This window comes from Stenella coeruleoalba, assembly GCF_951394435.1.
Source record: "Stenella coeruleoalba genome assembly, chromosome: 4".
Taxonomy (NCBI): Eukaryota; Metazoa; Chordata; class Mammalia; order Artiodactyla; family Delphinidae; genus Stenella; species Stenella coeruleoalba.
Genome location: NC_137149.1, coordinates 120,993,054 through 121,005,900, shown reverse-complemented (window position 1 = coordinate 121,005,900; position 12,847 = coordinate 120,993,054). Strand labels below are relative to the sequence as shown.

Below are 12,847 nucleotides of genomic sequence, written 5' to 3'. Positions count from 1 at the left end.
ACACAGACCACATACTAGGTCATAAAGCAAGTCTCAGTACACTTAAAACAACAGAAATCATACAAAGTATATTCTCCAATCAACGTGAGATTAAATTAAAAATAAAAAACAGAAGGAAATTTGGAAAATTCACAAATATCTAGAAACTAAGCAGTATAGTTCTGAAAAACCCATGAGTCAAAAATCACAAGAGAAATTACAAAATGTTGTGAGAAATGAAATTAAGCAAACAAAATATCAAAACTTATGGGATGTAGCAAAAATAGTACATAAAGGGAAATTTATAGGTGTAAAAGCCAATATTAGAAAAGAAGGAAGAGGGACTTCCCTGGTGGTCCAATGGTTAAGGCTCCACACTCCCAATGCAGGGGGCCAGGGTTCAATCTCTGGTCAGCGAACTAGATCCCACATGCTACAAGTAAAAGAGCCTGCATGCCGCATGCCACAACTAATATGGCCCGCATGCTGCAATTAAAAAGATCCTGCATGCTGCAACTAAGACCTGGTGCAGTCAAATAAATAAATATTAAAAAAAAAAGAAAGAAAGAAAGAAAGAAAAGAAGGAAGAACTCAAATTAAAAAAACTTGTTTCCTTACTGTATAGCACAGAGAACTATATTCAGTATCCTATGATGAACCATAATGGAAAAGAATATTAAAAAAAAGAATGCATATATATGTATAACTGAAACACTTTGCTGTACAGCAGAAATTAACACAACATTATAAATCAACCATATTTCAATTAAAAAAAATAACAAACTAGTTTCCCAAATTAAGAATCCAGTAAAAGAGCAAACCAAATCCAAAGCAAGCAGAAGGAAAGAAACAATGAATATTAGAGTGAAAATCCAATGAAAGGAAAAAAAAATAGAAACACAACAGAGAAAAAACAATGAAGTGAAAAGTCAGTTCTTTGAAAAGATCAACAAAACTGACAAACTGTTAGCAAGACTGACCAAGGGAAAAAAATGATACAAACTACCAAAAATCAGGGGTGAATGAGGTAATACCACTACCCACCTTAGAGGCATTAAAATGATTATAAAGCATACAATGAACAACTTCACACAAATAAATTAGACAACTTAGATCAAATGGCCAAATGCCTAGAAAGACACAAACTACTGAAACTGATTCAAGAAAAAAATCGAGAATCTGAATAAACCTATAACAAGTAAAAAATTGTTTTAGTAATTTAATATCTTCCCCCCCCACACACACACACATAAAATGTCCTGACAGCTTCAGTGGTGAATCCAGTTAGACATTTAAAGAAGGAATAATAGCAATCCCTCACAAGGTCTTTCAGAAAACAGAGGAAGAGGTAACACTTTGCTCTATCTCCAATTTCTCAATTTTCTCTCATATTGCTCTATGAGACCAATATAAATCCTGATATTAAAATCATACAAAGATATCACAAGAAAACTACAACCCAATATTCCTCATGAATACAGATGCAAAAGTCCTAAAAAATAATAATTTCTCAACAAAATATTAACAAAAAATACAGTACAGATCAAAAGAATTTATATCATCCAAGGGTGATACACTCATGGAATGCAAGGTTGGCTTAACAACCAAAAGTCAATTAATCTAATATATCATATTTTGCTTTTTGTTTGGAAAACTTTTCCCTATTCCAAGATCACAAAGAATTCCTCCTGTATTATCTTCTAAAAGTTTATAATTTTGCCTTTTGTTTGTTTTTTTATTCATTCATTCACTTTTTACTTTATTTTTAAAGCTTTAATATATTTTAATTTTTGTTGATAGTATAAGGTTACAACTTAACTTTTTTCCATATTAATATCTGTTATGAGTTGAATGGTATTCCCCCAAATTCATAGGTTGAAATCCTTAACTTCCCAGTAACTCAGAATGTGACCTTATTTGGAAATAGGGCCATTACATATGTAATTACTTATGTTAAGATGAGATCATACTGGAGTAGAGTGGGTCCCTAATCCAATATAACTGATGTCCTTATAAAAAGGGAAAATTTTGACACAGATATACACACACATAGAGGGAGGATGATGTGAACAGACGTAAGGAGAGCATAGCTAAATACAAGTCAGCAAGAGGCCTGGAGCCAATTCTTCCCCCAACAACCCTCAGAAGAAACCAACCCTGCTGAACTTTGATTTCAGACTTCTAGCCTCCCAGGACTGTGAGACAATATATTCCTGTTGTTTAAGCCACCCAGTTTGTGGTACTTTGTTATGGCAGCCCTAGGAAACCAACACAATTACTATTTATCTCAGCATCTAAATTGAGAAGTCCTTCCTTTCCCCACAGATCTGTAATACCAACTTTATGATAGATGAAGTTTCTTTATATGTCCTGGTCTGTTTCTGGGTTCTCTGTTCTCTTTGATTAGTCTCTTTCTCCTAATTTCCCTAATTACTACAGCTTTAAAATAATTCATGATATATAGTAAAGCAAGTCCCTCTGAAATCTGTTCTTGTTCTCAGAAAGGGTTGTGGTTATAATTGGCCCTTTACCCTTTGCAATCAGTTTTTTATATTCCAACAAAACGAAACAAACCTACTGGGACCTGGGTTGGTTCTCATATTGCATTTATAAACAAATTTGGGGAGAATTAATAATCTATCAACACAGTACATCTTTTTATTCCCACTTATTTAGGTGGCCATTCAGAACTAGAATTTTCATGGTAAATGATATACAGAACTAAAAGCAAACCAAACAATATTAATTTTAGCTTTTTAAAATTTTTCATACATATCTGCCCCCATTCCCCAGGGCTTTAGATTCAGCCACTGCAGGGAGTGGGGAAGTGGAGGGAAGGATACACCCATAGTTGAGAATAATTATCACCAACTATACCACCATGACTATTTACATTCTTGGCCATATCATTAACAATGTGTAAAATGAAAAGGCAATTGGAAAAGGAACAGTATGAAAAAAGCATGTTAGCTTCTGGCATTTGTATTCCAAAAAAAAAAAAAAAAAGTTGCTTAGCTCTCTTAAGAAACAGGGTTTTGAATCCCATTTCTTCAGAAAATGGAAACAAGGATATGAATACAGGTCAAAAAAGTGCAACACCTTTCAAACCTCAACCAAACCTTTCAACCTTACAGTGTTTCTAAACACTGTAATTTAGAACATAATATGCTATTACAATAATCTAATTGCTATATCACTACAAATTCAGCCATCTCAAGCTGCAGGTCTTGCTATATGTACATATATAGCACTTTTTCATCAGGGAAAAGAGAGTCTTAGTCTCATCACTTAAGAATTGTAAATTTTCCATTCAAAAGGAAAAAGAAAAGACTGACCTAGTTCATGCATATATATAAGATCTATGAAGATTTACGCTGAAGAGATTTAAATTTTACCAATAGATAGGAAAAGACTAGGTTGGTGGTGAAATAAAATTTGAAATTTTTATTTTTCTCTTAGACAACAATATAAAAAATCACTTTTAATCTGTCCATATATTATCTGGAAAGAAGATAACATACTCATTTAATTTTTCTTTATCTTCTCAAGCAAGTGACAACCCATGCCACCTTTATGAAACAGTAGGAAAGAGAGAAGCTACAGAAGATACACAAAAGCAAAGGTGACTCTAACTGGTAACCTCAGGACAATTCACTAATAGGAGCCTTCCGTTACTAAATTCATGCCACCTCTCAGCCCTGAGAAGCTTTCTATTTCAACAGCCTAAGTTATCAAAAAGGAAGTAACCTCCAAAGAGTAGAGGTATTGTCTGCCTGGTTCACTGAGTCTAACAGTGCTGGTACATAGATAGGCAACTCAGTAAGTACCTGTTAGATGAACAAATTACTTTCATTATTATTGTTATAACTTGAATAAATTACACATCCTGTGGAAAAAACAAAATGCTCCACCTCACCAACTTTTATAAACTTTACAAAAAATATTACTGCTGAGAGTATGACTTTCTTTGTCTCTTATTCAACTTAAAACCCAAAGGTTGTAAGAGGCAGTATAATACAGGTCCATAACATCAACCTTATATCATGAGATAATGATAAGCAGTCTGAATTCACACATTTTCATATTATTTGGAAGTATGAGAGCCTGTTTCTCATTTATATTTCTGAAGCAGTATTTGGAATAATTTTTCTTCTGGTCTAGGAAGTATTAAATAAAACAGATCAATCTCTTGGATGTATTTAAGACTGCTTTGGTTTTACCCTGATTCCAACTCTTCAGAACAAAGAAAATTTAATTTATATACCTGAAAGAATAATCAGACCTATGAAGGTTTTCTTTCTAAAATACACAGGATATTATCTTCTGTGTATAAATTCAACACTTAAGGCCAACTCATAAATCCTTATTTACATCTTCACTACCTACAGAAAGCTCAAGGAGTAAAATAGTTATAGATAAGGTAGCAGTTACAGGCCTCTAACCACACAAAGAAAATGTAGCGTTACTGTCCACCATCAAAATCATGCTCCTAAAAATATTCTATTCCCTTGAAATAATACTTGGGCAACCAAATACTTAAAAAAGGCGTGCTGGGTATCTTAAAATGAGTATGTCAGTTAATTAAATCTATGATCCCCCGCTACCAATGGAGTACTGTACAATCTGTTATTATTCACTGTCCTATAGATCATCTGTTCTTGGTGCTGGTTTGTTCCAGGAAGAGAGACAGCTGCAACACTATATCCCTGTTCAACCTGAGGACCATCTGACTTTAATTGTAACACACAGCTTGATGTGGCTCTGGCTATGAGAAGCCAAAGTATCGTCTGTAATAATCTGGAAAAGCAGAAACCTGCCAACAGAGGGCTGAAAACAGGGACTTGTGCTGTCTGGCTGCCTGACGGGCTGCAGGAAATATGATTAATGAGCAAGGTATAATGATATCAGGAACCCGATTAGCACCACAAAAAGGTCACAGATCAAAGTAGTATGCATTTCATGAGCTACAATCATTGCATAAAATCTGTGGACTTGAAGAGGTAAACCAAAAAGAGGAGGGCGATAAAACCCTTATGTGATAACAGGCTAACATACATAAAATACCATACTAATAATTTAGTCACTTACAGAAAGTTAACAGGAAAATTTAAAACGAATCAACATGAACTGCACCATAGGAAAGCTTTGTTCATCACAGGTGTATAATAAATATTTTTGAATGAATGAATGAGTTATTAAATTCTTTCCTAAAGGCACATGTAAGTAAAATCAAGTATTTTTCTAATTATGAGTTAAAATTATCAGAGATGTAAATATTTGACTGTAAAATGTTTGCATTTAACTTGCAGTAAATTTTTATGAGTTCTGTTAAGAATATAAGCTTATTCAGAAGCTAAACTATGAAGACATCTGTAAAACTCAGAGAAAGAGGAATCACTGGGACAAATGTTTAATAGCTCAATAATAAGTTACATTAAATGTGCAGTTAGTATTATAAAATACTACTGTTTAACATTTGATAGTCATACAGAAGTTTAGAGCATGAGCAGGCAAAACCAAAATCTTATTGGAAAACAATTTGGTAAGCTGCCACCTTCTTTTCCTTGGTGTCCTTGTGAGACTTGTTCCAAATAGATCTGGCTCTTCTGAGGAGAGGGTACTGAGAGTAGGGATGGGGGTGCTATCAGAAGAATGGCTTACTTTATACAGTTACATTTTCTTAATTGTCAAAATATTGTTGAAGAGCTTTAAATATAACTTACTCAAATGTTTCTGCCTCTTAGACCTCTTTTAAAGCAAACACATTAACAAATTTCTTTGTATTTTTAACAATACTAAATATGGTAATGATTAATAGAGTTGGTTCCCTTGAGACTTAAAAGTATAAACTGAGAAAAAATGCTTCAATAATAAAATGATCAGAACATGGTTTTAATTTTTTAAAAAATATATTCCTCAAGAATGGGGATGATTATTTACAACTTTCAAATATTATATAAATATTATTTTATATCTACCTAATAGCAAAAACGTTTATTCACAATGGTGATTCAGCCTGCCATACACTGTCGCCCCACAGTAAGCCCTCAGGCACTGCAGCCACCCCCAACGGTGCAACCCCTGGGACTCAGGAGGGAAAGAACAGGATACTGGCCCCAGACAGCTAAGGTGTATATCAAAGGAATGACTTCAAAGAGCCCAGATTCTTGCATCTTCCCATACATAGAGACGCACTAAATTCATTAATTTGAGATACCTGGTTTTCCTTAATTAACAGTAATCTTTTGATGTTCCAACTACCTGGGCTTGAAGTACTTAGAAAGTCCACTGAATAAAACATAATTCTCAAAAAAAAAAAATGGTGATTCAGAAGGAACCATTAAAAAGGAAAAGACAAGCCACAAACTAGGAGAAAAATATCTGCAAAACATATGTTGGATAAAGGATTTTTATGGAGGATATATAAAGATGTCTTACAAATAAATAATAAAAAGACATACAACCCAATTAAAAAACAGGCAAAAGATCTGAATAAATAGCTCACCAAAGAACATACTAAGAGTAGGAAATAAGCCTGTGAAAAGATGGTCAACATCATTAGTCATTAGGGAAATACAAATTAAAATCACAATGAATCACTGGAAGAGCTAAAATAAAGAAGATTGACTGGGCCTCCCTGGTGGCGCAGTGGTTGAGAATCTGCCTGCTAATGCAGGGGACACGGGTTCGAGCCCTGGTATGGGAGGATCCCACATGCCGCGGAGCAACTAGGCCCGTGAGCCACAACTACTGAGCCTGCGCGTCTGGAGCCTGTGCTCCGCAACAAGAGAGGCCGGGATAGTGAGAGGCCGGCGCACCGCGATGAAGAGTGGCCCCCGCTTGCCACAACTAGAGAAAGCCCTCGCAAAGAAATGAAGACCCGACACAGCAAAAATAAATTAATTAATTAATAAACCCCTACCCCCAACAACAACAAAAAATAAATAAAAAAATAAAGAAGATTGACAATACCAAGTCTTTGCAAGGATATGGCAAATTGAAACTTCACATATTGTTGGTGGGAATGCAAAATGGTAAATATATTCTTATCATATGACTCAGCAATTAAACTCCTAGGAATCTATCCAATAGAAATGAAAACAGATATCCACCCTAAGACATATGCAGATATTCTTAAGAGCCTAAAACTGGAAAAAAGCAAAATGTCCATAAACTGGTAAATAAACAAAAGGTGTTATATCTATATGATGGAATACTATGCAGCAACACAAAGAAATTACTGATATATGCACAATATGGAGGAATCTCAAGAACATCATGCTAAGTGAAAGAGTCAGGTACAAAAAGACTACATACGGCAGGATTCCATATATATAAAATTTCTAGAAAAAGCAAAACTAAAGAGACAGAATCAGTGGTTGCCTGAGACTATGACTGGGAGCAAACAGATACAAGGAAACTTTTTGCAGTGAGGTAAGCTGATTGTGCTGATGGTTACATAACTGTATACATTTATTAAAACTCATTGAATTGAGCACTTTTAAAAAGATGGATTTTATGGTATGCAAATTATACCTCAATAAATGTGTTTTAAAAGCATAGAAAATTATTGAAAGCAAAAACCAAAAAAAACCCCCCAAAACTGCAGAATGACTAGACCTTCTATTGACATCTACGTACCCCTGGAGAGAAAAAAAAAAAACAAAAAAAAACACGACCATAGACATCCGTCACATTTAAAAGTTTGACATCTCCTTTAACATCTTTCAGAGCTAAGCTTTGTCTTGGGCTCTCATTTTAATTACAGTTAACTTAAAAATCTTGAAAAATACATGCAGTAAACCAAAATACAACATGTACCTTAAGACTGTGATAGAATAATGTTAGGTGCTATTGCCTGAAGACCTCCTGTAAGCCAGAGAAAATTCTAGGTATTTTACATACATAATTACAGATTTACACAAATAATTTTCAAATTACAATGAGGAAGTCAAGGCTCAGAAAGGTTAAATTGCCTAAGGTCCCATAACCAGCAATGTGAGTTACCCACGATTAGGAAAACTGGTCTAACTTCAAAGCCTACGCTCTTTCCACTCCCCCTGCACTGCTTCCAGTGTATGTAAAACATGAATTTTCAGTAATAATGGGATTACAATTAGGATCTAGAATACTGTACAGGATTAAAATATAATTGTTGGGCTTCCCTGGTGGCGCAGTGGTTGAGAGTCCGCCTGCTGATGCAGGGGACACAGGTTCGTGCCCCGGTCTGGGAGGATCCCACATGCCGCAGAGCGGCTGGACCCGTGAGCCATGGCTGCTGAGCCTGCATGTCCGGAGCCTGTGCTCCGCAACGGGAGAGGCCATAACAGTGAGAGGCCCGTGTACCGCAAAAAAAAAAAAAGTATATGTATATATATATATATATAAAATTGTTGGTAGAAAAGGTAAGCATACCAAGAAAACTAAAATGAAATAATTTTCCTTGTTTTAGTAAAATTAAAAACACAATGCAATTTACGTTTCTTTTTTATTTTACTTATTTATTAAATAAATTTATTTATTTATTTGTTTCATTTTTTAATTTTTTGGCTGTTGGGTCTTTGTTGCTGTGCGCGGGCTTTTCTCTAGTTGCAGCGAGTGGGGGCTACTCTTCGTTGTGGTGCGAGGGCTTCTCATTGTCGTGGCTTCTCTTGTTGTGGAGCACGGGCTCTAGGTGCACGGGCTTCAGTAGTTGTGGCACTTGGGTTCAGTAGTTGTGGCACTCGGGCTCAGTAGTTGTGGCTCGTGTACCCTAGAGCGCAGGCTAAGTAGTTGTGGTGCATGGCTTAGTTGCTCTGCAGCCTGTGGGATCTTCTCAGGCCAGGGATCGAAACTGTGTTCCCTGCATTGGCAGGTGGATTCTTAACCACTGCGCCACCAGGGAAGCCCTAGGTTTCATTTTTAATATGAAGTATGAAGTATGATAAAGAAACTACTTTAAAAAACTGAGAATAAAGCTCCCTGATTCTAGGCATTTATGAAAGTTAAAGGCAAAAAGGAAAAGTCATATATTTTTTCATAAAATAATCCAGAACCCATACAACAGAGGACATTAAAGAGTCCACAGGAGAGGATTATGAAGAGTTGGTTGTAAGCACAATGATTATTGCACTTTTCACTTTTTAACTTTTCATATTCTAAATATCAGATGAAGATTTCCTTCAAAAGACAGATACAGCATATAATTTGAAAATCTTGTTTCTATTATCAAAATGTACAATGGCCTTCCAACCTGAACACAGAATTATGTTCTTCTCCTAGTACAAGAAACTCATATTTGAAAAAGTATAGAATTCAATAAGAAATTCACTTATAATCTTGAATCATCATGTTCATATAAAAGTAACCTAAATTCTGCATAAAAGAATAAAAGACACATTATACCTTTCATGTCAATAAGATTTTATAAAGTATATATGGAGATTCATGAACTATTATGTCACTTTTAGTTATCCCTATCAACTACAGTTTTGCCCAGAAGAGCAAGGGTTAATGATTATACCAACACATGAAAGATACTTTGAGAAAAGGCTCATGACAGACAGAGTAGATGATTACTATCTTACCAATCTGTTTATGCGAACAAATTCTTCTGAGGTTTTGGCCCAAGGAGGAAGTTCAACATCAGACACTACTGTCCCATCATCCATCACTCCAAGATTATAATTATTGAAGTTGACAAACATCTCAGGGAGATAATAAAATTCAGGGATCAATTCCTATATAAAAATAAAAGACAATGTCATATTATGAATTGTAGAATACTGACTAGGTATTCATAAAAGGGCTGATCATTTACTATTGTGCAGAAGAACAAAATAAACACAGGAAAGTTTTTACTCTTTTCATATCATAGCCCTATCACAAAGTTCTATTAAGGTAGACAGATCCCATCCAACCAAATTTAAATAACACCTTACTGGGTGGTCACATGCTTTCCTTTAGGACAAATGTTACAAACTCAAAACTCTTATATACCAACATTTGAGTAATATTTGAGGTTTGACAAGACGTAAACAGAGTTTAACATGCTGTAATATCAACAACAGCTTAAACTAGATTTTTTTGAGGTATATGGAATTTTTTGCCAGAAAAAAAAAACAAAATCTTTATAAGCATTAAAATGCTTTGGTCCATCACCAACCAGGAAGATATTCATTGCATTTAGCCACAGTGTAACAGTATGTTTTGCTCACATTTCAAAACATTCAAATTTAGTTTTAGGGTACTAACTCTTATAAAAGATCAAAAGTTATAATCAGCCTAGAAAATGACCTGCACGAGAAACTAAGTAATATAAACTTGACTTTAATAAGGACATTTAAAATACGCTTTAACAGGATACTTAATAAGCAGAAAAATGCAGCCAGTTAGGTTTTTGTGTACAATAAGCCCCATGTATAACTATTTCAGAGGTCCTATAGATCAGACTTGAAATCCAGTCTTGACATGGGTCAGTGACTCAGTGGTCTTTCAGATACCCCCTCAGGGCCAGCTATGGCAGGCCCGGCTTTCCAAATGGTTGAGTGAAATAGGGAGGTCATCAGATTTTGGACAAGGTCAGTATGAACTCACTAGAGCAAAGAAAAAAAATTCAGCAGGAATTAAGCTATTATCACCTCCATCATCCATGTGAAATGTTCCTTGACTTTGAATCGTACATCCTTTGTTTACAATCACAATAATTAACTAAGCAGGGTAGAAATGAGCTTGTCCTCCAAATGCCTGACAACCACCTGATCACTGACTTGCAAAACATTTAAACTGAACAAAATTAATTTTTTTAAAAGGAAGATCCTGTTAAGTTTATCCATAAATGAAATGATGCAATGTTCATACAACAATTTTAAGAATCTCTTCTCCACAATGATGCATATAAGTCTAATTGACAAAAGACATATTTTATGCAACAAAAAGCTATATTCAATTTGTTTTAGCTAAATAACTTACTGCATGACATGAGTCAAGTACTAAAATAAACTCTTAATAAACATCACATTTAATCTTCACAACAACTTATCACACTTAATCTTCACAACAACTTTACAAGGTAAGGTATCATCTCCATTTAAAACATTAACTAAGGCTCAAAGAAGTTAAGTAATATGCCCAAGGTTATGTAGCTGATTTATGATAAATTTGGAACTTAGATCAAGATTTGTTTAACTCTAAAGCCTGTGTCCTTAATCATCAAAAAAGCATGGGTTCCATTACATAATATATACAGTGCTACACATTTAAAATATGTTTTTAACATATATTCTAAGCAATTTTTTTAAAAAGTAAACAAAACCTTTTCATTCTTCTATGATAAGAAAACAACTGGTTCTCCTGAAAAAAATACTTTATTTATATATGTGTATATGTATATATACTACACATATAGGAAGAATTTTTTAAATATGCTATAATTATTATTTACCCATATATAAATATGTCTTTATAACTATCAATTTGCTGAAATATGCATTCAATAAATTCCAACTTTGAGAAAATTTCCCAAAATGTCTTATTTTCACTCCATATTGCTTGTGCTAGTAAAGAGGAATGTTACTCTTGCCAAGTCTTGTTCTACAATAGTAATGGAGGACCATGCCTTCCTTGTGTATTCAAAATCAAAAGCAGCATTTTGGTTTAATTACTTACTTATTCTTTAAATTTCAATAATACCTGCCCACCCGTACCCACACCCTAATGCTCTCACAATTAGAGGATATTGTCCTTCTTTTGCCTGTTATACTCATTATGCTTCTATATAATTCTCCTAGGAATCAAAACAAATATAATGGCTGAATTTTAGATGTTAGGTTTCTCCCAAGTTTTGGGAGATCAGTCATCTGCATTATAAATCAGAGATACATATTGCACAGTAAAAATATGCAAAAAATATACTCTTTCTTGAGACCATGCCTAGACAGCAGATGAAGACCCAACACAGCCATAAATAAATAAATAAATTTATTAATAAATACATTCAATTAACAGAAATATATTTTGTTTGTGGCCTACTTTATTTAAACACATAAATTTATTATGAATTTATTTTATTTTAATGTTGACAGCTTACTCTAAATATAAATTCAGTTAATTTAACTCAAAATTAAATGGAGCAAAATTACACATAAAATAAACAAGAAATTTGTAATAAAAGATATGAAGAAAGCAATTTTAAATCTTACTGGACTATGTTAAACATTCAGCTGCATAATTTCTGTAATGCTGGGAGGGAGGTAATAATTTATCAGTTTCCATAATTACCATAGATTTTACTTGCAATTTCCTATTAAAGATAGATACCCTATAATTTTGTAGAGTGGACATTATAAAAATATTTCAAAATTAAGATTTTAAACTTTATTAATTAAAAATCAAGCTTAATACGTCACTTGAAATTTATCGAGATAGGAATTTTACATCTTGCTTCTTTATTTTTTACCTCCCAACCTCCCACCCCATACACTTCTCCAATTTCAAGAGAGTTGTCAGGCATTTCCAGAACATTTGCAAGGTCCAGAGCAGAGACCTCCTGAAGACATCCTCTTTTTCTGTCCTTTGTGAAAGTCTAAGCAAACAGGAGATTATGTAAAATGTCTAGGAGAAGGAGTGTCAAAGGTTAATATTTTTAAAAAGACAGAAACCAAAGAAGAGTTTTTCCTCAAGATTAGGGAACCAAGTTTCTCAAAATCTGTAGTCAGCTTTCTTTAGCCTGAGGGCAAGGGGAGGGGATGAAGAGGTTAGGCTGGAACCTAGGGGATGGTAAGTGGTAATCAAGGTCCCTACTTGTCCATATAGTGCCTCTGTATAAATTAGAAAAAAACAATCCTTCTGGGCTAATTCAGCCCCAAGAGAACTCAGTTTGGTAAGTGCA

The 12,847-nt window shown here is 34.3% G+C and overlaps 1 protein-coding gene across 4 annotated transcripts in view; it reads right to left on the bottom strand.

The window, feature by feature from the left end:
• The window catches only part of LRBA (LPS responsive beige-like anchor protein), a 725,574-nt gene that overhangs the window by 134,656 nt on the left and 578,071 nt on the right, over positions 1-12,847 (bottom strand). For all 4 annotated transcript variants that reach the window (XM_079919265.1, XM_079919266.1, XM_079919268.1 and 1 more), the window contains one exon: positions 9,546-9,698. In XM_079919265.1, the coding sequence (XP_079775391.1) occupies positions 9,546-9,698 (153 nt within the window). The remainder of the gene's footprint in view (positions 1-9,545; positions 9,699-12,847) is intronic.